This window comes from Hermetia illucens, chromosome 2 (assembly GCF_905115235.1).
Source record: "Hermetia illucens chromosome 2, iHerIll2.2.curated.20191125, whole genome shotgun sequence".
NCBI classification, from domain to species: domain Eukaryota; kingdom Metazoa; phylum Arthropoda; class Insecta; order Diptera; family Stratiomyidae; genus Hermetia; species Hermetia illucens.
Genome location: NC_051850.1, coordinates 134,150,090 through 134,173,948, shown reverse-complemented (window position 1 = coordinate 134,173,948; position 23,859 = coordinate 134,150,090). Strand labels below are relative to the sequence as shown.

Here is a 23,859-nt window from a genome sequence, read left to right as displayed (position 1 = left end):
ACAAAGCCTTTGAGCACTCAGACGTTAGTGGCTCATCCGTCCACCGTTATGAATCTAGTGACAGATATCTGTCAGTTTCTACATTCCCGAACGATTTTTGAAGTGATCAAAATACTACTCAACGCCCTTGAAGCAGCTTGACAATCGCCACAGGTTGCGATGCGCCTGCCCTTCAACCGCTCGTCAATCATCCAGGTTTCCGCCTTTAGGATCGCTTTCACTTCAGCCTGAAAAACTGTTGTGTATAGTCCCAAAGGAAAAATCCACTTCTCGTTTTTATTCGAGAGGTAGACTCCTGCTCCAGAATCATTTTCTGTTTTCGAGCCATCAGTGTAAAAGACGTCAGTATATCCTGATACGCATTCTTCTGGTTTGTCAAAGTTTTCTCTCCGTTTGAAGATATCTTCTACCAAACAGATGTATGGGGATCTGAGAATCGGAAGGTATTGCGAAAACTAAATTCAGTTCTCCCAATGACTCTTCCAATGCTCTGTGCCCCCACGTCCATTGTTTTCCCATAGATCTAATCGAATTAGTCTATGAGCTGCCCTCATTGTAGTGCTCTGAATAAACAAATCCAAGGGCTGCAAATTGAGTAATGCATTCAGCACTGCGCGAGATGTGGTGCTCATGGCACCGGTGATACCGTCGACACAATGTTAAACTAACAAATGTGAAATAATATGATTCAAATGTACAGCATAAACAATGTCATTGTTAATAAATAATTAATATTAAAACAACAACACAGGATTAGAATGGAACCCCATGTGGCGTATAATTAATTGTAAATTAAGAAAAATATCCTGCATTATTATAAAAAATTGAAATTCATCAGTTATTTTACTCTCTTGAAAACTACAAAAATCACATTCGTTAGTTTAAGATGGTGTCGACGATACCCGGACACACAGTTCTTTGCAGTGTGGCAAGTTTACAGCGGAACCCCTTTTGTTTCACCTTGACCCACCACACTACGGATGCATAAACGAACATCGGCCCAATGATAGCAACATATATCCACTATACTACCTCAGGCCTAAGGCCCCGTGTCAAGGCAAAGGTTCACATACACAGCCCATATCTCTACATGTTTGTTAAAAGAAACTTCTTGCCTAGAATAACTTCAGATATTTCACTTCCTCAGAGAGTTAAAGGGTTATACCCCTCATCTCTGGAAGGCAAAGACAATTTAGTTTCCTCCTTTTTGTAAATAATACCATTGTGGTTTTATTTGGATTTACTGAAAGTCCATGCCTCAGGCATCAATTATCAATCAGATCAACGGCGCTGTGTGTATCTCTACACACCATTCCGAGATCTCGACCAACAGCCAGTACAGCCACGTCATCCGCATAAGCTTGAACGTACGAGTATATTGGCAGTTTTTTGGAGTTTTCATAATAGTGAGTTGATCAGTATACTCCACAGAAGTGGCGATAGCACACCTTCTTGAGGGCAGCCTTTCGTCGCTTCTGTTATTAGGTAGCGATCAACACCTACTTCAGCACACAACAATCTCTGCATTAGCATAGCGTAGATCCACTTTATTAGAGTTTCGTCAACACGATCCTTCTGGCGGCATGACAGAGATTTTGGAAGGGCGCGCAGTCAAAAACCACTTCAATGTCCACGAACACCCCCATCGCGTACTCACACTTCAGAGTTGCATCCTCTATCTTTGAAACCAAAGAATGAAGAGCAGACTCATAAGGACGTTGGTAAGCATGTTGGTTTCCATTTAGTGGGTGCGACCTTAGCGCCTTCTGGTGAATGTGACGCTCAACCAGTCTCTCCAGACATTTCAATGAAAATGTTGGTAAGCTGGTTTGCCTGAAGTTGTTTGGATTTGAATAGTCATTTTTCCAAGTCTTTGGTATCAAGACTACCTTCACCTTCTGCCAAGAGGAAGGCACGTAGTCTAGAGCAAGACATCATCGAAACATATTTCTTAAAAGTTGCGCTAAATGCTCTATACCCATTAGCATCGCTGGGTAGATGCTATCCAGGCCAGGTGCTTTGAAGTGTTCAGATGATAGTATAGCAGCTCTCGCCTTTTTATTGGTAACAACCCCTCTGGCTCTGGGGATTGCAGAAACCACCAATTCACTTCTTCCCACTACTGGGACCTCTTTTTCCGGGTGGTTAATTTCCAAGAGAGTCTGTATAGACCCAAATCTGGAGCTTGTGAAAGTACCATCCGGTTTTCTTAGAGAGTCTTACTTGGACGACTCATTAAGGACTCTGCATAGTCTGGAAGTCTTTCACCTTCCAGTTCCTCACAGTATGCTCTCTCGTTTCGAACGTTTTGCGAGCCGCTTTTCGGAAGTTTAGCTAGTCTCCATCTTTATTGCTTTTGCAAGCACGATTTAGAAATCGTCTCTGCACTCTCCACTCTCTGCACTATGGAATCATTTCACGTTGGCATCGGGAAATAGGACAAGCCTCTTCAAAGCACTCTAAAAGTGTGTGATTCAGAGTTTTCAATTGATCTTCTATTGCCACAGGAGTTCTTGGTCGCTTAGGGAGCTCAATTTTGTCATCAAGAAGTTCATTGAACTTCGTCCAATTTGTTTTCCTAGGATTCCGTCTTTGTATTACAGGCTGTTCGCCTGCAATAGTCCGACTAAATTCTAAGTAACGTTGATCTGAGAGTAACTTCATCTAGCACTCGCCAATTTCTAATCAACTCTAACAACTTTGAAGTGCAGATTGTTAGGTCAATTACATCTGTTCTTTTTGGCCCCGTGAATGTAGGGGCGCACCCTACGTTCGCGATCATTAGACCAGGTGAAGTGATAAAATGAAACAGGTTCTTTTCTCAAAGAAATATGCTGAGCGTTCGCATCACAACCTATTAAATGTTTAAGACCACTTGATTCTGTCTACACTATCAGATCCCTTAGTTCTTGCATCGGCGGAGGACAAAATGAATGATAGGGTAAGTAGGCAGAGGTAATTATGACATTTCTCCTCTTACCATTGTCCTAGGTCTTGGGAACAGAATTGTCTCAGCATGGTTGCCTTTAACAATTTTGACATCAGGACGCAGGCTCTCGGTCTCGAGGATCATTCATCAAAGAAAATCCTAGTCTCCTTGACTGATTCAATACCACAGATTCTGTTGAAACGAACCCATGGATCTTGAACCTGAAATATATAAGGATAGTCCTGCAACTTTGCTAGTCTTTGCCGCCAGGTTAATTTGACTAACTTTTATGCTTGTAGCCATAAATGCAGTCTAATATGAAAACCGTCGTTAACTGTAAAGTCTGCAGCATTTAGTGTGGATCTCATCAGGGTTACCAGCTTTCCTCACCTTCCGCCGAAAGTTCCGCTTTCTCGCGTCCGATTTCTCTGGATATCGCCACACTTGGTGTTGTAGGAACGTCCATGTCCTCATTCACGAAAAACTTCGCTTTCATTCGTAGTGCCTTCCGTTGTCGTCGGTTAGTAGCCCTCCCAGGATCACGGAGTCCAGGCTGCATGGATCTGTTTCCATATACCGGCGTTAGACCAGTTGCGTCCACATTACCAGCTTCCCTTTCTTCCATTTTTTTTGGGTACAGGCGGAGTAGATGGTTCTGACAGCCAACCCTGTAGTCCCTTCTTCTTTGCGGCAAACGTTTCCGTCCGCCGAGCCTTCTTCTCCCGTATTTTAGTAGAGTTAGTCAAAAGTGTCATCGACAGGCCGGACGTAGTCAGGTTTTCAATTCCTCTCATCAAGGGAGTTGCTGTACTATACTTTCTCGCTGACCGCGCTGTAGACACTGGGTGTAGGTTTTCCGCTGAAGTGGAGAGCCTATCCTGTCTTCCACAGATTTCTCCGTGGAGGAACATAAATTTGGTGAAGCCACCATTCTCATACTAAAGTGAATGGTTTGACAAACTAAATTCATAAACATTACGAGCTAGGTTTACACAAAACCATTAATACCTGAAGCGTTTAGCTTCCGGTTTTCCGACTTATTTAAGTTACATCCTTATAGAATGTTCTACTTATACATATATACATAGTTCTACCGTTTTCAGCTTAAATGGGTAAAAAATTACTGTTCATGTTCTTCGTTTCTGTCATCTTTTATCAAAATGCATTTGCAAAAAAGCATTTTGGAAATGAATGTTGCGAAGAATATTGCTACAGTGCAGATGAAGATCAGGAGCAGATAAAATACCTTTCGTGCAACACAGCCTACCAGTTAGTAAAAGGGAACGATTATGCGGATCAGTACATGGTACCCAGTGAGTATAGTCGTTTCAGGCTGAAATACAAAATGTTTCAAGTTTTCATTGCAGATTGTAAGCCAGTACGATTTTGGCTCCTATCGAGGCATGGTGCAAGGCTACTAGAAAGGGAGGAAATAGAAGCTCTTCCGGAGTTAGTATCGGTAAGCATCTGAACACCATCAAGCCTTTCTTCTTATTATCCAAGAATATTTTTCATTTCCTTGCATAAGGGAATATATATATATATATATATGTTTACTACCATCCATAGCTTCGTGACCAAATTATTGAAAATTATGAAGTTAAAAAATCAGCTCCTGCAAAGGGTGCACTCTGCGATCAAGATTTACAGTTGATTAAAAACTGGGAAGTAGATAAGAATATAACCAAGGATAAAGATGAATATTTAACAGTTCAGGTAAAGTTTCGCCATTTTTTTTGCTTCCTACAACCAATTAAAAAGTTTTTTTTTAATTTTTTCCCTAAAGGGATGGAACGATGCAAAAGGACTTGCAGAAGATTACAAGAAGGTCTATCCGGAGCTACTTGGAAGAGAATATGATCCAAATAAATTTTTGGTAAATAATAGTTTAGGTGGAAGTCGATTATAACTTTCTGCCCAAGGACTTCAGTGAACTTTTCGGTCATTGGAAACTAAGCATTCTCCTTCTAGTTTTATCATACGGGAAAACAGCAGATGGAAGCTAGTATGAAAGCATTCATGGAGGGATTATTTGGGCCGGGAGTTTACAATGGCATATCTCAGTTTGCTCGTCCTAAAAATGATTCTTTTCTGATACCAATGAAATACTGTCGTCCCTGGGCGGCAGTCGTGGATAATCTCAAAACATCTGATGAATCTGCAATGAATAAATTCATAACATCCCCGCTATTTGCGCAAATGCTAGCTGACGTAAGCAGGCGTCTTGGGTGAGAACCATAAACATTTAATTTCGTTTTTATTTATTTCCATTCGATTTCAATTTGCAAATTAATATTTTTGTCAATATGATCCGTCAGTGCAACATATGTTTTAACATATCGTTTCCAAGGCGAAGCCAATCCGCCCTAAAAGGGGAGTAGTGAAGAGGAACTACAGTTTATAAGTTTTATAAAAATAGTTCCTTAGTTTACTATAGTTCCGTTTAAAAGAAAACTATTAAAAGGAAAGTTTTCCGATTAAACTATATAATTTTATTTATGTTGAGGTAGCAAATACGTGTTTCGGACACAACATATGTCCTTCTTCAGTGCTTATTTTGTAATGATTTGTTTTACTTTACTCTGTGCCTTATATACCCTCCCAATTAGACCAACTACAATGATAACTAATACTTAATTTTCTAATTTATCTGAAATTGTAATACCCCCTTAATAACATGGAACAAACTAGATGAACAATTGCCCATATCCGTGTTCAACAACCTGGCATTACTTTGTTTAAATATTTCCAGACTTTCTGCGGCGTCTAATTTGTGGACTATGTATTTTTTGCATGATGTCCACGTTGTCCCATTAAATGTTATGGTCGCTGTCTACTATATGGTTTGCGACTGCAGACTTAACGTGCTGTATTGGGTTTTTAGTCGCTAGTTCCGCTTCTTTAGTATGTTCCTCGAATCTTGTTTTTACCAATCGCTTAGTCTGCCCAATATATGTACTGGTGCATTCCGGACAAGTGATTTTATAGATCCCGCTCTCTTCCTCCTTGGGTTTTGGGTCCTTTATACTCCTAAGTCGCGTTTTGAGTAGTGCATGTCTACTTGTTAGGACAGCCTCTATTGTAAATCCTTTAAGCGTATTACTAATCTTAGGCCACAACGAGGTGTATGTAATTCTAGATCTCACTGTTGTCTTATCGTCAATTGTTTCCTGTTATAGATAGCCTATTTCTTCCTTATTATAGCGTCTATAATGTCGGTGCTATAACCGTTCTTTCTCGTGGTGTCTTTTATATAAACCAGTTTTTAATATATCTCGACCTGGTTAGAGGAATTTTTAGTATTCTATATACCATGCTGTGGAAAACCGCGAATTTGTGCTGGTAGGAATGGAAAGAGCTGCTAGGAGCACCAAATGAAATCCGCGCACGGTTGTTGTCAGCCAACAGAGCCTATTTCAGCTTACAAAAACTGTTCCGCTCGAAACGTCTCACCATAGGGTCAAAGCTCTTACTGTACAAGACAATGATCTTGCCAGTCCTCATGTATTCCTCGGAGACCTGGGTTGTTAGCAAGAAGAAGGGATGGGGGGGGGGGGGGTACATAAGGCGCAGAGTTAAATAAAACAAATCATTATAAAGTAAGCACTGAAGAAGGACACATGTTGTGTCCGAAACACGTGTTTGCTACTTCAACATAAATAAAATTCTATAGTTTAATCGCTAGCACGATTTCCTATTCAATTTTCATGATGATATTTCTGTTGAAATAAGAAAGGTTTTTTGAAGAAATTATTGTGAAACCTGAAAGAATCAAGTTATGACAACATTCAGTGTAGTTGCCTAAGAGACAGGCCAATATAAGACGACGAAACAACTCTGAACAGGTTCCTTAAAAATTATATTTTAACAACAATATTATATAGGTATAGGTGGGTTCTGATTTTGTGGGGGACACCTGAGGTTGGTGAAACTATCAAAAAATCTTTTTACTTCTGTAATTTTCACTACTTGTCAGTTGCAGGGTTGTATTACACTCTGTTCTTCCTTTTTAGATTCACATCGATTTGTTACGCCAATTGCTTGAAAATATCCCCAAAAGGTACTTAGAACATCTGTTCTATAAATTTTTTGGGATTAAGGGGGTCATCCTGTGTGAAGGCCGTTTTTTTTCGCTTTCTTTAGAAATTTTTCGTGAAGAATCGGATAAAGATACAAATATGAATTTTTCATAGTAATTTTTCGAGCCCGATCGCATAGTTCGTTATTGAAATACAGAGCAATTTATACACACATCTCCAAAAATAGGTGTTTTTCTGCTGCCACGCTAAAAGGCGCTGCGATCATCTTATCATCTGCGATCATCTTAAGAAAAAAAGTAAACGGCATTTTACCGTACAGACTTTTTAAATTTTTTTTGTGAATTAATGGTGTTTTTTCATGGCTTCTCCAATTGATAAAAAAAAACTACTGAATGAATCGTAATTATCCTAGTTTGCGGACCTTAAAAATATGTTCTGAATAAGTCGTAAAAATTTCAAAGAATTTCATTGGATAGATTTTGGGCTATGGTGGCAGCCGATTTTCAACATGCAGTTTCGAAAAAAACGCATTTAAAAAGTAGAATGCGATTTTTAGCCATAAAGCCTTAACTGGCCATTAATCTGCTATACCTAGTCCATAGTAAAGGTTTCTTCAAGAAACACATGTACAGCCTTGGCTTTAATTTTTGTCTTTTTAGCGAAGTCATTCGAACGTCATTCGGACTGATAAATACGTGCTTTATTACGGCGATCGACATAAATCCGGCATGTGACTTATCACGTGTGTAACACTATAATTTTCGAACGACTCCGAATATCAAAAAATCACTTTGCCCATATATTCTACACTATATCTAGATATCATTGTTGCCAAAAAAAATTCGATTCCACGGATCCGACACCCCGGATGACCCCCTTAAAGGCCTTCAAAAACGGTTATGAAATAGGCGTTTATAAATTTCAAATACTCAGGGTAACGTCAAATAAGGTTTTGTTTTAACACAAAAAGTTGAATGGAACAGCTAGATAACGAACAAGTTCAGCATATCATATCAAATCGTTCAGCACATTGCGATAGATATTTTAAGTATGGGGGGTTTTACAAGAGAACTCGTTAAAAAGTTCTGAATTTCACACAATAGAACGGCAGCAACAGGACAGATGTTTGCTGAGGTACTAAATTACCCGATATTTATGAAGTGGCTAATTGTTACAATTGTCATAAAATCTTGTGGTAGACATTCGCGCCAACCATACGTATCCGCAATCGTTACCTCTTTCTGGTAGTTAGTTTTCAAGCCAGAATGCTCCAGTGCACGACGTAGACATGGTTGATGAAGGCTTGGTGCTTTCGAACAACAGTGACAATCCCTTTCTATGTGGTATTCCAAATAGTATTAATGTAGTACAGACGGAGCTAGAGCGGGAACCCGTCTGTGCTCTTCGATTAAGCGTTGGAAATGTTTGTTGATGCGTTTAAGGATTATTTCAGCTTTTATCTTTGTGACGTTGGGAAGTACACAAATATTCCGTGAATTATCGCACTTATGCCCTGCCTTAGGTCCTTCGAAATCTTAACGATCATTTCATTCATTGCACCACGCAATAGAAACGATTCTTAGGATTTGAGTATAAATGGAAGTAACAAACCTGCAGAGGCTGCAAGGTAAAGTTCAGGAAAGAAATCATCAAGACCGAGGACTTTACTCGGTTTGAGCGTGTGGATGACAAAAGTTATTTCGTTCGTGTTTGGAGAACCATGTGTGTGGAAGGAGCAGTTCACTCCTTCCACTTCCACAGCATCCTATCACGATGAGTAAACTAGCAGAGCCCAGTCTCTTATGTTCAATGATACGATACTCAGTCAGCTCTTGGAACCTCTCACAATTTCATCCGCTCCAGAGACAAAGGGACTTTTGATGGCGGTGACGTGCCCATTAATATTTTCAGGTAGTAGGTTTAGTGATTGTGTCGTTTGCACAGAAATTCAGTTTTCTCACTGTTAAACGGTAGCCGAATCACGTAAACGGTTGTTATTGACTTTGGAGTCGATACCCAGTTCTCATGGAAGCAGAAGCAGGAGCGAAACGCAAGCGAAGGTGGGCGACCATCCGATGATTGTTCCTTTTAAAGTCGATACCTGTAGTTGTTTTGTTATGCACATTCAGAAAACAACTCCTAAATTGACTGCTTAGAGCGATATGGTGAATCTGGTTAGATGTTCGTAGCCGGTTGATCGGAGCCCAACTGACCTTGTGGCAGATCCTGTGCTCGGTCAATGTGCTATCAATGACGAGGTGGAAGTTGTATAAATCTACAAACCTTAAATCATGGTTGTTAGGGTCAACGAGATTACATCTTCTCTTCATCGAGATATTTGAGGAAAGATGACATAGGCTTTCATATAATCCATAGCGAAGTCATCAATCAACGATATTTCAGAAGCGTTGAACTTCGAACTTGATGTCGGTCGATGTATTGACAGCGCTAAATTCGTTTTCTTTTTTTGGTTTGCGGAAAATCTGGAAATATAGCTATGTCAGCATCAACATCAAGAGTCTTGTAAGATAAATTCCCTTGCTTGACCGCTCCGGTCAAAGAGATTCGTTTAATAATGAGAATACTATTTTCAATTGTGGCAGAGGATAGAATTCCATATATTGAGTGAGTGTAGAAAATGGTAAAAGAAGTCGGTGATTTTTAAACCATTTATATTACACTGATTCTTAATCTAAGCAATATTGGTTTATATGCAGTCTTGACTTAGCTTTAAATTGTGCGAATAAATTGCAATGCAAGCAAGGAAATTGCATGAGAGCAAAATGTAATTAATTGACCTAATTTATTGAACTATGTGAATGACAACTTGCAAAGAAGTAAAATGAAACGTAATGAATTGCAATTGCAGTCTGGCCTATTTCATATAGATTACACTAACCAGAACATTTAAACAATTAAAAATAATAAAGAATATAATTTTTTTATATGTTATTGAACTATATCATATTTCGTGCCAATTTTTTTTTGTGTCATTGTATGGGGTAGTAGGTGCTCCAAATGGAATGCGGCTATGGAGAGTAACCGCTATTTTAATCAACTGATGTCAGCATTGTATGATCAGGGTATTCTGGCCTAAGACAATAATAAACGAAAAACTTCATCGGTGTGCATCAGAAGGTGGAAGTGTCAGCGGTCCAAATTATTGGAAAAGAGAGACAACTTCAGTGATATTACCACACTGTTTAATTATTAAATCGATTCTTCGCAGTATAAATCTGAGTGCATCGTCCAGTATACTTTATATAACTTACACTGTATTTTTCTATCATAGGCTAAAACCAGCTTTTCACTATAAAATTTCAAGCGCACACGCTATAATTTATATTACCCAGCGAGAGCTTTTCTAGCATAGCCTACAACCAGTCCGGATAGGGAAAATAGTTTCCCAGCATAAAAACTCGAAAATCTTGGAAACTTACTGGCATTTATAGCCGTTTATAATTTTGTTATGGCAAAATTTGTTCGACAGATTTGCTCTATTGTTCATTCATTCGTTTTATTCACTTCAGGACGTGGTGTTTTTAGGCTTGGAAGATATTCTCCTGGAAGTCTTTTAAAGGCGATGTAACATGAAACTGGACCTATTCAGTTGTGTCTCATTGTTGTTTCTCTTTCGAAACTCCTAAAACTAAAGGTTTAGGAGGAGAAGAAACGACGATGCCTAGACCACAGTAGATCTACTATAGGCAGTACCCTTACAAAAATGACCCCACTTGCAAATGTGCTTGCAGAAGCTTATCTGTACACATCTGAGACGCTAAACAAGGAAAAGGCATAATTTTCGTCAAATCGTATTGGTAAGAGAGAGATCGGTGAGCTTTTGTTATTCTGGTACTACGGCGTGCTCACCCATATAGCAAAAAGTTGTTTCACGTATTCACTTATACATAAGCAAAAACTTGCAAATCTCACCAATACATTGGCAAGTCCGGGCGGTATATCAAACACAGCTGATCCGGTTTTCGGTACATCTCGCTCATGCTCAAGGGCAAAACAATTTGAAATCGTGTGTACTCGCACTGATTTCCCCCCTTGAGGGGCAAGGGGGAGTGAGGTAGCTGTCTAGTATCTAACTGTGGCCTAGACCACTCTGCACATAAAAGCAAATAGGAAGGAAACGATGACTCCTCAAACTGTTAGTATTTGGCCAATGGCCACGGTCCGATGAAGTAGCCAACATATGACGTCATCATTGTCCATTAAACTTCTCCACGTCATCCGGAAAGGCAGCGTGAAAAACGGTACCGATAATAAGAAGAAATAATATCGGTGTCAAGATTCAACCCAGCCGGACTTCGCTTTGCATCTAAAGTCCCTCCGTGATTCTACCTCGATGAAGCACCCGACATATGTCGATTGATAATAGCTATTAGTTTCTTCGAAATGCCATTCTTGCTCAGGGCACGTCAGATACATTCCCAATTCACATTGTCAAAAGCTTTCTGTTGATGAAGTAAGTTAATCGTAGATCTGAACTGCGGGCGTTGTTCCAAAATGATCCGTAGAACATGACAGGGGTCAGTTCAATAGGATACAGAACCAGCCTGCTTCCTGTCGACCAACGCTCCGAAATTTTGTTTAGTGCGTGTCAGGATTACTTGTAATCCATTGTCTTTTCGAAATCTCCATGATCATATCCTTTTTCCACTTTATGGGAAAGGTCTCGGATTCACACGATTTCCATATTAGCAGGATTAGCATCGCGGCTTTGTTCCGTTCAAGTGTATTGATGACCCAGATGGTTTCTCTTCCGTTCGGAGTACGTAATGACAAAATATCCTAGTCTTGTACATTAAAAGCTTTGACCCTCTGGTGAGACGTTTCGAGCGAATCAGTTTTTGTAAGCTGAAATAGGCTCTGTTGGCTGCCAACAACCGTGTGCGGATTTCATCGTCATAGCTGCTATCGGATGTGATTTTCGACCCTAGATAGGAGAAATTTTCAGCGCTCTCAAAGTTGTAGTCTCCTATCTTCATTGTTTTTATTTGAGCAGTGCGATTCGATATTGCTCGTTCTTTTGGTTTTGGCGCTGACATTGCCAACATGTACTTCGTTTTGCTTTCACTAATGTGCAGCCCAAGATCTCGCGTCGTCTGCTCGATCTGGAAGAAGGTACTCTGTACAACTCGGGTTGTTCTTCCCATGATGTCGATATCGTCAGCGTAGGCTGGTAGTTGGGTGGACTTGAAGAGGATGGTGCCTCTCGCATTTACACCGGCATCTCGAATCACTTTCTCCAGGGCCAGGTTGAAGAGGACGCATGATACGGCATCCCCTTGTCTTAGACCGTTGTTGATGTTGAATGGTCTTGAGCATAATTCTGCTGCTTTTATCTAGCCTCGCACATTGGTCAGGGTCAGCCTAGTCAGTCTTGTCAATTTCGTCGGGATATCGAATTCTCTCATGGCCGTGTACAGTTTTACCCTGTCTATGCTATCATAGGCGGCTTTAAAGTCGATAAAAATGCAACTGATGTTCATATTCCAACAGTTTTTCCATCGTTTGCCGTAGAGAGGAAATCTGATCTGTTGCTGATTTGCCTGGAGTGCTCCCCCCCCGTCAGGCATGGGCCAAAGATGCTCTGGACGTATGGCGCTGTCCGGCCTAGCAAGATAGAGGAGAATATCTTATAGATGGTACTCAGCAACGTGAGACCTCAATAATTGCTGCACTGTGTGATATCCCCCTTTTTATGTATGAGACAGATAATGACTCGTTACCAGTCGTCAGGCATTGATTCGCTGTCCCATACTTTGAGCATCAGTTGATGAACCACACCGATAAATAGCACGGACTGTTTCTTCTATGCTTGGTGGTGGCAGCATTTGTCCATCGTCTTCAGTTGGCGGGATCTCCAGCTCGCTGATATTTCGGTTGTTGAGCAGTTCATCAAAATACTCAACCTGTCGCTCCAATATGCCCATTCTGTCAGAAATCAGATTTCCCTCTTTGTCTCGACAGAACGAGCATCGAGGTGTATAAGACTTCATCCTGCTGACTTGTTGGTACAACTTCCGTGCCTGGTGCGGTTACTCCCTGTGCTTTTATAGTTCACAGAATTGTTGGTTCTCCCAGGCTTCCTTTTTCCGTCTGTGAAGTCACTTCTCCGCTCGATGGAGTTCGTGATAAGTCTCCAGGATCTCTGTTCACTGCGGTTGTTGCGGCATTCATTTCGCCCTTATAGGTGTAGTGGAGGGCTTTGTTGTGAACGGCATCGCTATTCACTTTCGCCTGATTGTCAAAGAGGGGATTGTAGGTGGTGTCGTAATTCGAGCTAGGTTCACTATGCACGTGGTCAATTTCATTGAAAGTGGTCCCGTCTGGAGAGGCCCACGTATGTTTGTGGACCGCCAGGTACTTCCAGCTACCGTTTCGTGCGATACTGCTAACTGAATAGTCCGTAGTCCGTTACCATGGGTATCCCTATCCCTGACGTATTGCCTGAATACGGGCTCCCCCCCCCCCCCCCCCCCCCTACTTGACTGCTGAAATCTCCAAGTATGATTTTGATATCATACTTGGGACAGGCTTCGAGGGTCCACTCAACAGCCTCGTAGAAGGTATGCTTCTCCGACTCTGCAGTCTCCTCTGTAGGAGTGTGAACGTTTATGAGGCTTATATCTCTAAACTTGCCTCGCCAGCGCAGAGTGCATAGCCGTTCGCTTATATTTTCAAAGCCGATAACAGCAGGTTTCATTTTTTGGCTGACTAAGAAACCTATTCCGAGCACATGCTCTCCTGGATGACCACAATAATATGATATATGGTGTAGCGGCTTTTCTCCAGGAAACCGGTCCCTGTCCATCGCATCTCTTGCAACGCTGTTCCATGAGCCTTATCGATACCTTAGGCTACCGCCTAGCTGTTCAGCAGAATTCGGTCTGTGCACGGAGCGCACGTTCCATGAGAAAATTCGCAAATCGTTAGTCCGTTGTCGTTGCCGGGTTCATCGTTGTAAAATCCATCCTTTCCGAGGATTCCGTGGTTTCGTAACATCGGTGCCCTACCCAACCCCCAACCTGGAGGACCAGTTAGCACATTTCGCCCCTTTTTAGGCGCAGAAGACTCGCCTTCATCCTTCTCCGTCTGCAGCTTTTCATGAAGAAAGAACTCCCAGCGATCATCACGTGGAGGTAGAGGTAGGGTTTGGTAGTAGAGCTGTTGGTGTTGGTTCAGCAGGCGCTTCCCAGGTTTTATGCTCCATCGTAGCTACCAATCCACGTTTCGCCCTGGGACCTATACCTCGCGTTGACCACCACAATATTATGGGAACTACAACCACCCGCTCGAGACGCCAAATTTCTTTGATTTCCCGAGCCAGTGGCTCATAGTTCACCTTCTTCTCCACGTATTTCCGTTCGATGTTCTTATTATGGGGGATAGCAACATCAATAATATAATAGGAGTGACCTGTCTTGTCAATTAACAGTACGTCAGGCTTGTTATGTGGAATTTGGCGATCAAAGAACTTGCCGGTTCCAACGCATGCTGCAAATAGAACTTTCAAGCACTGCTTGTATGCAAGGTTTTGTTGGATCACCTTACATACAATATTATGACTGGTGATGTATCGCACTCGTCCCATAAGAGTGCAGTCAGAAATGAGATGGTCCAATATCTCTAACGCCGAACCACACATTCTGCACTGGTCGTTCTCCACCCGTTCTTTCATGATGAGCTTTTTATAAGCTCGGGTGGCACACATGAACCCCTCTGTCTCAGCAAAAAGCTCCCCAGCACACAGCCATCGACTTCCATTCATCAATTCGCTCTTGGTCCGACTTCACCCCACTCAGAGGATTGAAAGATCAATAATAATAATAATCGTTGGTGCAACAATCCATATTGGACCGGGCTTTGAAGTGGGTTAGAGCATAGACTGTAGGAGGCAATGTGGTCAGCATTGCGCTCGAAAGATCAATCCTTCAAGTTAAGTGGAGTCAGTCCACAGACAGCTGCATGCAAGGGACTCGCCTGCTCTTTGCTGTAAAAATAAGCGCGCAGCGAGTCGACTTGGCGATGATGTTGTGCCGCCACCTCAACCACGCTCCTACCTCCGATGTAACGAGGCAAGTTCATACGCTCCACGGTAGACTTTGGATGATGCATTCGGAATTTGGACATAGTTGTCCGTATCCACCGCTGGACGTTTTCCTAATCGGTCATCGTCCACGGCAATATTCCGAATGCATAAGCCAGTGAAGGGATAGCGAATACATTCAATGCGCTTATTTAATTCTTCCCCGAGAAATGTGATTTCAGCACCAGCTTTACACGTCGCAGGAATTCGGACAGCAGAGAATCCTTCAGATCACCAACTCGAGCATGGGTTCCTCCTTCGATGTGGGGTCACCAATTGTATGTCCGGCATGCGGGTCGTGATGACCTTTGCGGATGGCTTGGATTCGACACTTGTCTAATCGAAATTCCATCCGAATATCACGGCTGAACATGTCTATTATTCGAAACAGACTTCTGCATACTCTTCTTCTTCTTCTCGCGGCAGCGAGATAGCCGAGATGCAACCTCATCATTAATTTGAGATAGAATTCCTGGAGATGCATAGGGCCTGGAAATATCTGGTCTATGCAAAGGATTCATATCCGAGAATTCTATACACGCTCTTTGGAATCCGTCCCGAACCTCAGCAGAAACCTCAGCTGCACTGTGGAGAAGGGTGCTTCGGCGACTACTGAAACTTTTGCTTGCATTGCGGCGTGGTGTGGTTGATATCGCTGCCTCTGCCCCTTCGACTCTCGGTCACCAGTTTCCCCGATGACCTTAAGTCGGACACGCTCTCTGATGGTATCCGGGATTGCATCGTTGCGAGTAATAAAGCGGTACTGGCCTGCGACGCGCTGCACAGTCACGTGTGCGAATTGCGGGAAACGCTCGTCGAATCTCTGTTAGATCTTGTACCTGTAAGATGTTGTACCCGCCCCCGCGGGTAGTAGCGGATGATGAAGAGGTTCATTTCTTAAGTCCATTTCATCCCAGTGCCTACGCAAACCTGCTGAAGTGGTCGCCACTGATTGTGGCGAAACAGCTGCAGCAGGCGGAGCTATGCTCCTGGTCGTCGTGGCGTCTAGATGTCGAACCGCCCCACCATTAGCGGTTTCGACGCCGTGCTGTCCATTACGAGAGCCCGACCCAGTCACCGACGACCGATGACTAATGCCGGTTATCCGTACCGGATCTCAAATTTCTCCTTCTTCTCATTGGATGGATTTGCATTTTATCCCCAACTGCCAGGTGTGGGGTAGCTTCCTCAGTGAGTAATTTGCAGGACTGCAAAGTTCCCGCACTTTCCTCACCTACCCCACTCAGACGCTACGGTGGCGTACAGCCATTCAGGCTGAAGCTCCATCCCTCCTCCTTTCACAACCGGGCTTGGGATCGGCTACGGCGGAGTTATTATAATATTATTATGCCCAATCTAGGTAGTATCAGTGTCTGCTTTTGAGCGGCGTTGACATTTTTTTTTTAACGAACCCTCGTTTGCTTTTTTGTAGGGAAGTTACTATGAGTTAGTTTGCTATTATTGAAATTGGGTTAAAATTTTTCAATTTCGCAAAGCCCTCTCCTAATGTCAGCTTATTCGGATTTAAGACTAATATCGCTTTAGAATACAATTTCTGTATCAAGTAGGAGGTGAATATCCTGGATAACCTCGATACTATTGTTCCAATCTTGAGTATTATTCGGTAGGTTAAATTCTAACCGAAAAGTTCGACCTTATGCTAGGCATAGAGAAGGCTTCATTAGCAAATTAACTCCATGATTTGCAATTTACTACCGTACATTACTACTAAGCACCTTTCACGTCGACTTAGTGAACCAATTCTTTAATTTAACTTTGTAAAGAAGTCATTTGTGTGTTGGGGTATATGGTACTCCGGTTCCCCTCTTTTGTTTCTCGGTCGTTTAGGCCATAGAGACTCCTCCATCTTCTTCCATCTTAAATGCATTTCAATTTATTTTAAAACCCATCTCCATCAGATTCGATAATCCATTGACTTTCAAACAAGTGCAGCTGATATACAACCTCTGTGCCTACGAAAAAGCTTGGTTTTTCGATAAACCTAGTCCCTGGTGTTCGGTAAGGTATCCTAGATGTAATATCGCATGTGCTCCAATTAAAGACATTTCTTGCACTTTTCAGGTACTTACATTGGAGCAAGTTAAAATCATGGAATATGAGTACGATCTATTTTACCAATATAGAAGCGGGTATGGTAATGATTACAATCACCACCTGCCGTGTGAAGTTATGAAGGACATGTTGAGTCGTATGGCTAAAGATGAGGAACCACGTGTAACTGCTTATTTCTCGCACTCTATATTTGTTCAAATGTTTGCAACTGCATTGGGTATTTGAAAAACATCCTTTTGTTACCAGCAACCTAAATAATGTTTTGGTTTTCAAGAATTTTCGAGGATAACTCCCGAATGACGAGTACTAATTCTCCATGGAAAATAGGAAATGGCGTTCTAGTAAAATAAATCCGTTTGCCGCCAATTATGCACTCCTCAAATATGAGTATGCAAATTCTTAATACTTTGATTTGCTCATAATTGAAGAACATTCGCACGTTTGTTTTGGTTATTTTCCAGTTGCTCAAAGGACGAAAGTGATCCCTCACCCAAAGTGAAATTTTTCTTAAATCAACGAGCTCTGAAGATGGATAATTGTGTTAATGGACTATGTATGATAGATTAGAAGACATAATGAAGAGATATCAGAAGTTCGTTGATGGAGACTGTAAAAACTTGTTTTGCACAAGACCTGTTGCAAGGAGGTGGAGTGAAAGTCTTAAAAGTGGTTGCACGAGAAGTAGGATCAGCCGATGGGTAGCCATGCTATTAGTATTTATTTATCTTGGTGGTGGATTTTCGATATTCTAAGGTGCAAATTTCTTTTATAATAATAATAATCGTTGGCGCAACAATCCATATTGGATCAGGGCCTTGAAGTGTGTTAGAGCACTTCATTCAAGACCGTAACGGTACACCACAGTACACTGTGGGAGGCAATGTGGTCAGCATTGCGCTCGCCCGAGATTATTACCCTGATTTGACTCAGGTACTCATTCACAGCTGAGTCGACTGGTGTCCGACATCCAGTCACGATATCAAATTCCTCTGCCCCCAGCGAGATTCGAACCGCGACCTTTCGCTACGACAGCCCAGCGCTCTAACCACTTGAGCCATCCGGACAATTTCTTTTATATTCGCATTATTTTTGTCCATAATGCTTTATTTTATGGATTTAATAAATAAAATAAAATAATATTTTAAATGGTGCGAAACATTTGACTGAAAATTATTAGGTATTGGGTAGGAAACTGTAAGAGAGCATGACATTTCCTGGTGGTTCATTGGTTTTGTAGTTTCTTTTTAGGCGAAAACTCCAGAAATGTCGATATTCCTTGAAGATACGTTGTTATATCAGATATTTGCCTATTCGGGTTCCCACCTCGAAATTTCTGAAGTGACATGTTAATATTTGGATTTTTATTCTTTCATTCATTTATGTCAGTTCACATAAAGGTGTCATTGAATCAATAAGGACCGTGCAGGATCGGTGAAATGCTTTTTATTCGATTAGATTTTGGGAAACTACCCAGCCCAAAAATCTGAACAAATCAGGAAGATGCACTTATATGAAATCTCAAAGTATGTCCCATTCCGATATCTTACTCATAGTATATTACCAACTTTTAGAAATTAACTGAAAAACCCCCCTTAAATTCATCGTAGGAGTACTAAATTTTCCACGAGTATAGAGTATCCCGCATACGCATACCAAGTTTCATGGAAATCCGGTTGTTAGTGTCAAAGCTACAACATTTCAAGCCTATCAATTTTGTACGAATTAACTGCACCCTAAACCATGCACTGAGTTGTCATACGGAAGGCCGCGGTTCAAATCTCGCTGGTGGCAGTGGGATTTGTATCGTGATTTGCCGTCGGATACCATGATGAGTCAAATCAGGGTAATAATCTCGGGCGAGCGCAATGCTGACCACATTGCCTCCTACAGTTTTCTGTAGTGTACCATTACGGTCTTGAATGAAGTGCTCTAACACACTTCAAGGCCCTGATCCAATATGGATTGTTTCGGCAACGATTATTATTATTATTATTAAACCATGCAAGTCGAAATTAACGAGAATAATTGACGCTTCATGAAGAATTTACTTCTCTCCAGTTCTTTTTAAGGTTTTGTTTGCAAAACAAAACAGTTCTTATTAAAATCGGTTCAATGTCTGCCTGTTTGTCCGCCTGTCGATCTGTCACACGCACTTTACTCAGAAACAACTATACCGATTGACACGAAATTTGGTGAGAAATTGGGAACGCCCAGACATGCAGTGAGTGATATCCTTCCACGTTGAGATTAATAGGGGATATAAAATTTTTTCTCAACCGAATAGAGTCGATTAGTACTTTTCAAAAGCGGTTTTGGTTTTGACATTTGTTAACAAGGCGGGGAGTGGGAGGGGCGGAAAGTGATGATTTCTTTAACGGACCCATTCTCAGAAACTGCCCAACCAAAAAATCTGAAAAAAAATATGAAGCTACCTCTAGATGGTGCCCAAAATACCCTCCATATCAATACCTGTTCAAATTAAGTTAATAATAGTACATTACCATATTTTTGGAGAAATTGAGTAGAAACGTCCTTAAGTTTATCCTAGGTTTATAAAAGTTTATAGTAGTATAGAATATAATGTGAAGCATATTATCCCCAAGTTTGATCAAAATCATACTATTACATACAAAGTTACAGTACCTCAAAATTGACTTTATCGTGTAACGTGTTAACTGCAACTAAGAAGCACAACAAAACCTTTCATACCTGAAGCGCCAAGCTTCCGGTTTCCCGACTTGTTTGTATGTGTTGTAGGTTAACTTCGTTGCATTCTTGAATAATATTGAACTCCTAGTGTGAAGCCTAGAAGGTTTGTTATTATCAATGCAGTGCTATCCAGTTCAATTTTTTTGAGGATCTTTAAAAATAGCGCGCAGTTGAATATTTAACTATGTACCTTTGGAACTGTTTGGCACTCAAAGTTCCTCACATAGGAAAATACAAAACCTTTCATACCTGAAGCGTCCACACTAATATACCGGTCGATTAAGTAACTCTTCAGGAGTAAGAAAAAAATTATTATTTTTCACAAAATGGCGGCTGGAAGACTGATTTTTTGAAGGTCCTACGCGGCGAGCAATAGAACCGCTTTGGATCATCATCTGGAAGCGTGGTACAATATCTTTCACCTACCTAGGCAGTATTTGATCCAAAGTCTTTGGGTTATATTGCTCGTCGATTTCGAAAACATGGTTTTGCGAGTTGAAAGTGTAAAAACGCTGTAACTTGCTGAAATCGTAATGATATGGTTCAAAAACATTTTTTTAACTTCCCTCTGTTATCTTAGCATCACACAATTGCCCTTTCACAATTATATTTTGCTCTCATAGTGCCAAGTCTCCTTGTGGTTTCTTCTTAGAAGTTACTCCAGAAAAATTAAATTGAAAAATATTTCTAAGTTGTTTTTAAACAAGATTGCTATTGGTTGTGAATCTAGGAATGTTTTAGATTTAAAGCCAATAAGAAACAGTGAGGAAAAAGTATTTTCCAAACAGATATGACCCCTTGAGGCTGTTGTATCTCGGTCCTCTGGCTGAATAGTACACCAATTTCGTGAGAGTAATAACTATAGCAGACCCGAAAGTAGCGAAAGGCGAAAGATACTGCCCTACCTCTGCCTTGTAAGTAAGGGGACTGAAATTGGCGGCCAGGTATTAATTGGTTTCTTAAATATATTCGTCAATAAAGCTGGCCGAAACAAATACAATTTTGTTTTAAATATATGGTGGCCATTTACCCCACGTCTACGCGCCATGGTTCGCGATTTCCTGAGGTCTCTGCACTCTTTCTCTACGGTCCTGCGCCAAGTGCCCCGGGGGCAGAAGGGAGAAGAAGTAGGAGTGGAAAAATATGCCTCTAATATCCCGACGACCCCGAACATTAATAAAAACAAAAACAAATGCTCTAAAATATTAAAATTCCTGCTTTTATCTGAGTCAAACAAATATGACTCGAATTAGGTTAGTATGCACTGCTTGTCAAAATTGAAGAAGAATGAGACGAGTTACCTCTCTCCATGGAATACACGGTAAAGTGGATCAGTAACCGCAATTTTCCCTGTTTCAAATCAGAGGACGAACTAAGAATTATCTCTTGAATACGGAGAAACCCACTAGACCCGCTTCCCAGACAAAGGAGAAAAAATCGCGAGATAAATACAAGAATACCGAGTCTTCATGGTATATGACGGCGACAGGATGAGGAAGGAAATTGTTCTCTACAAAGAAAGACAGGGGAAAACTTTATTTCTTAGCAATGACTTTTGTTGGCTAAAATTGAAAATGAAATTACGCCAGGAATGCAGTTTAAAAAACGATGTCACTTTTTCCATGGATTCTCTAAAAAACTAAACTAATGAGAAACGACCTATGGGTGAACCTTAGAGCTTTTTTGCATATTGCCGCTAAAAGATGCCAATGGTGGGTGGGAACCCCGTAGTTGCGCCTTATAAACACGAGAGACCCTAGAAAGAATGAAGTTGAAGATTTAATCGTTATGGATTCTTTTCTATGGGTCTCGATTCCGGGTTATATGAGAATTTGCATCCTCACGTTGGTTGAAGTCACCAACTTTATTTTCAAATTTCAGCGTTCGTATGTAGGTATATTGGTTCGCTGTTTTCCTTTCACATTTGTGAGTTTAGTTAGTACCGAGCCAAGCAAGCGTATGTTGATGGGGCATTTCAGAAGAACTGCCTTTAGGTGCTAGCAGACATGTATGGTAAATTTTTGATATTTTCAGGTTTTTGGGGTAGTTTTGCCTTTCTAATTGACCATACTCGGGTGGCCATTTTAGTCATCTCAACATTATACTCATTATCAGCTTAGCCCCTATATATTACAGTTATTTTGTCTGATTATTTATATAAGGGAAAGTCGCCATGCGTCCTTGAAGAACTATTGTGTCCCTTTTACTGATAATAGTGTATCTATTGATCATAGTATCTCAAGCAGGCCTATAAGCATTAGGAACTTTAGTATGCTCCCTACTTTCAGATCTATCAGCTTTGCATTTGGTATTAAGTGTTCTCCCAGATGTATCGACCTACTTTGCACAAGTGCCAGACACTGTCCCAGGACGTGTATAGAGGTTTCGTCCTCCTCCTCACAAAACCTGCAGGCAGTGTCCGTAGATATCCCTAGCTTCCGTAGGTGATAGTTCAGCCGACAATGACCAGTGAGAATTCCCACTATGATTCGGAGGTTCTTTTTGGTGAGGTTTAAGCAATCCATTGTACGCATGGGTTCGTATCCCCCAATAAGCACCCTGGACTGCTCCATCCCTGGTAGGCCCGCCCAATATAGTTCCCTCAACCGTTTCTCTTCGTTTCTTAGATTCATAGCCATGAAACCGTTTCCGATTCCACAGAAGGGTTCTGGCCCGTGTAAAGGCATCCCTGCTCCCTTCTTGGCTAGTTCATCCGCTGCGTCGTTGTCTTCCAACCCAGCATGGCCTGGAACCCAAAGTATCCAGACCTTGTTGGACGAGCTGAGTGTATTCAGTCTCTCAAGGCATTCCCATACCAGTTTAGAGTTCACCTGGTTGGACCTAAGTGCCTTGATCGCTGCTTGGCTATCGGTGAGAATAGCTATGTTCTGCCCCCTGTAGTTTCTTTGCAGATTAAAGGAGGCACATTTGTCAATGGCGTAAATTTCCGCCTGGAATATGCTAGTGTACCTGCCTATTGGCTCAAAGTACATTTTCCCTGGACCAATGACACCGGCACCCGCTCCCTCTGCTGTAAGGGATCCGTTAGTGTACCAAGTAATCAGTTGCTGGTTTAAGCCGTATGACGCAGCCACGCTCTCCCAGTTTGCCTTGTTACTCCAACGTGTTTCAAACTTCTTATCGAAGTGAAACCTCGTTGTCATGTTATCCCTTGGTATCAGTAATTCGGGATACCGCCTAGAAAGAATATCAATCTTCCTTCGATTTAGGCAGCTCCCCGCCTCACTCATACTACCGGCCATCCTGAATATTGACCTCCTTGCCTGCATCTGTATGTGCAGATGGAGAGGGGTTAATCCCAGAAGGACCTCCAGGGATGCCGTTAGGCATGTTCTCATTGCCCCACTGATACACACGCAAGCCAATCTTTGGAGCTTATGTAATTCCCTAGCTTGTGTGCTGAGTTCGGTTCTTTCTGCTCAGATTACCGCTCCATAGGTAATCATTGGCCTTACTATTGCAGTATATATTCAAAGTAGTATCTTCGGGCTACAACCCCATTTTTTTCCTGCTATGGATCTGCAAGTCATCAGAGCCCTCGTGGCTTTCCGACAAGTGTTTCCGATATGTGTCTTTCAGAGTAATCTTTGGTCTAGCGTAATTCCCAAATATTTGACCTCTGTTTCTCGTTTCACCTCCATATCATATAATGTTATGGCTCTCAGATGATCAAGCTTACGCCTCCTAGTGAATGGTACTATAGTGGTTTTGGCTGGGTTGATCCGCAGTCTTTTGCGGCTCAGGGCATCTTGTATCTCTGTGTGCGATGTGTTGTCGAATGCTCCTTCGATATCCAAAAACGCGCACAGTGCAATTTCTTTTGTTTCTATGGCATCCCGTAGTACCTCTGTCAGCTGATACAGATCAGTTTCAGTTGACCGTCCTGCCCGGTAAGCGTGTTGGCAGTGATGTAGGGGATTACGCTTTAGAACGTTAGTTCTAATATAGTTGTCTATGTTAGGCAAATTGGTCTGAAAGATTTAGGG

At 41.6% G+C, this 23,859-nt stretch overlaps 1 protein-coding gene across 1 annotated transcript; it reads left to right on the top strand.

Moving 5' to 3' along the window:
* Positions 1–4,037: 4,037 nt before the first annotated feature.
* On the top strand, positions 4,038–17,368 carry LOC119648565 (multiple inositol polyphosphate phosphatase 1-like). Its single transcript, XM_038050335.1, has 7 exons — positions 4,038–4,242; positions 4,297–4,388; positions 4,499–4,645; positions 4,716–4,805; positions 4,901–5,157; positions 16,990–17,089; positions 17,153–17,368. The coding sequence occupies exons 1-7, from the start codon at positions 4,038–4,040 to the stop codon at positions 17,366–17,368; spliced, it is 1,107 nt and encodes a 368-aa protein (XP_037906263.1).
* Positions 17,369–23,859: the final 6,491 nt, after the last annotated feature.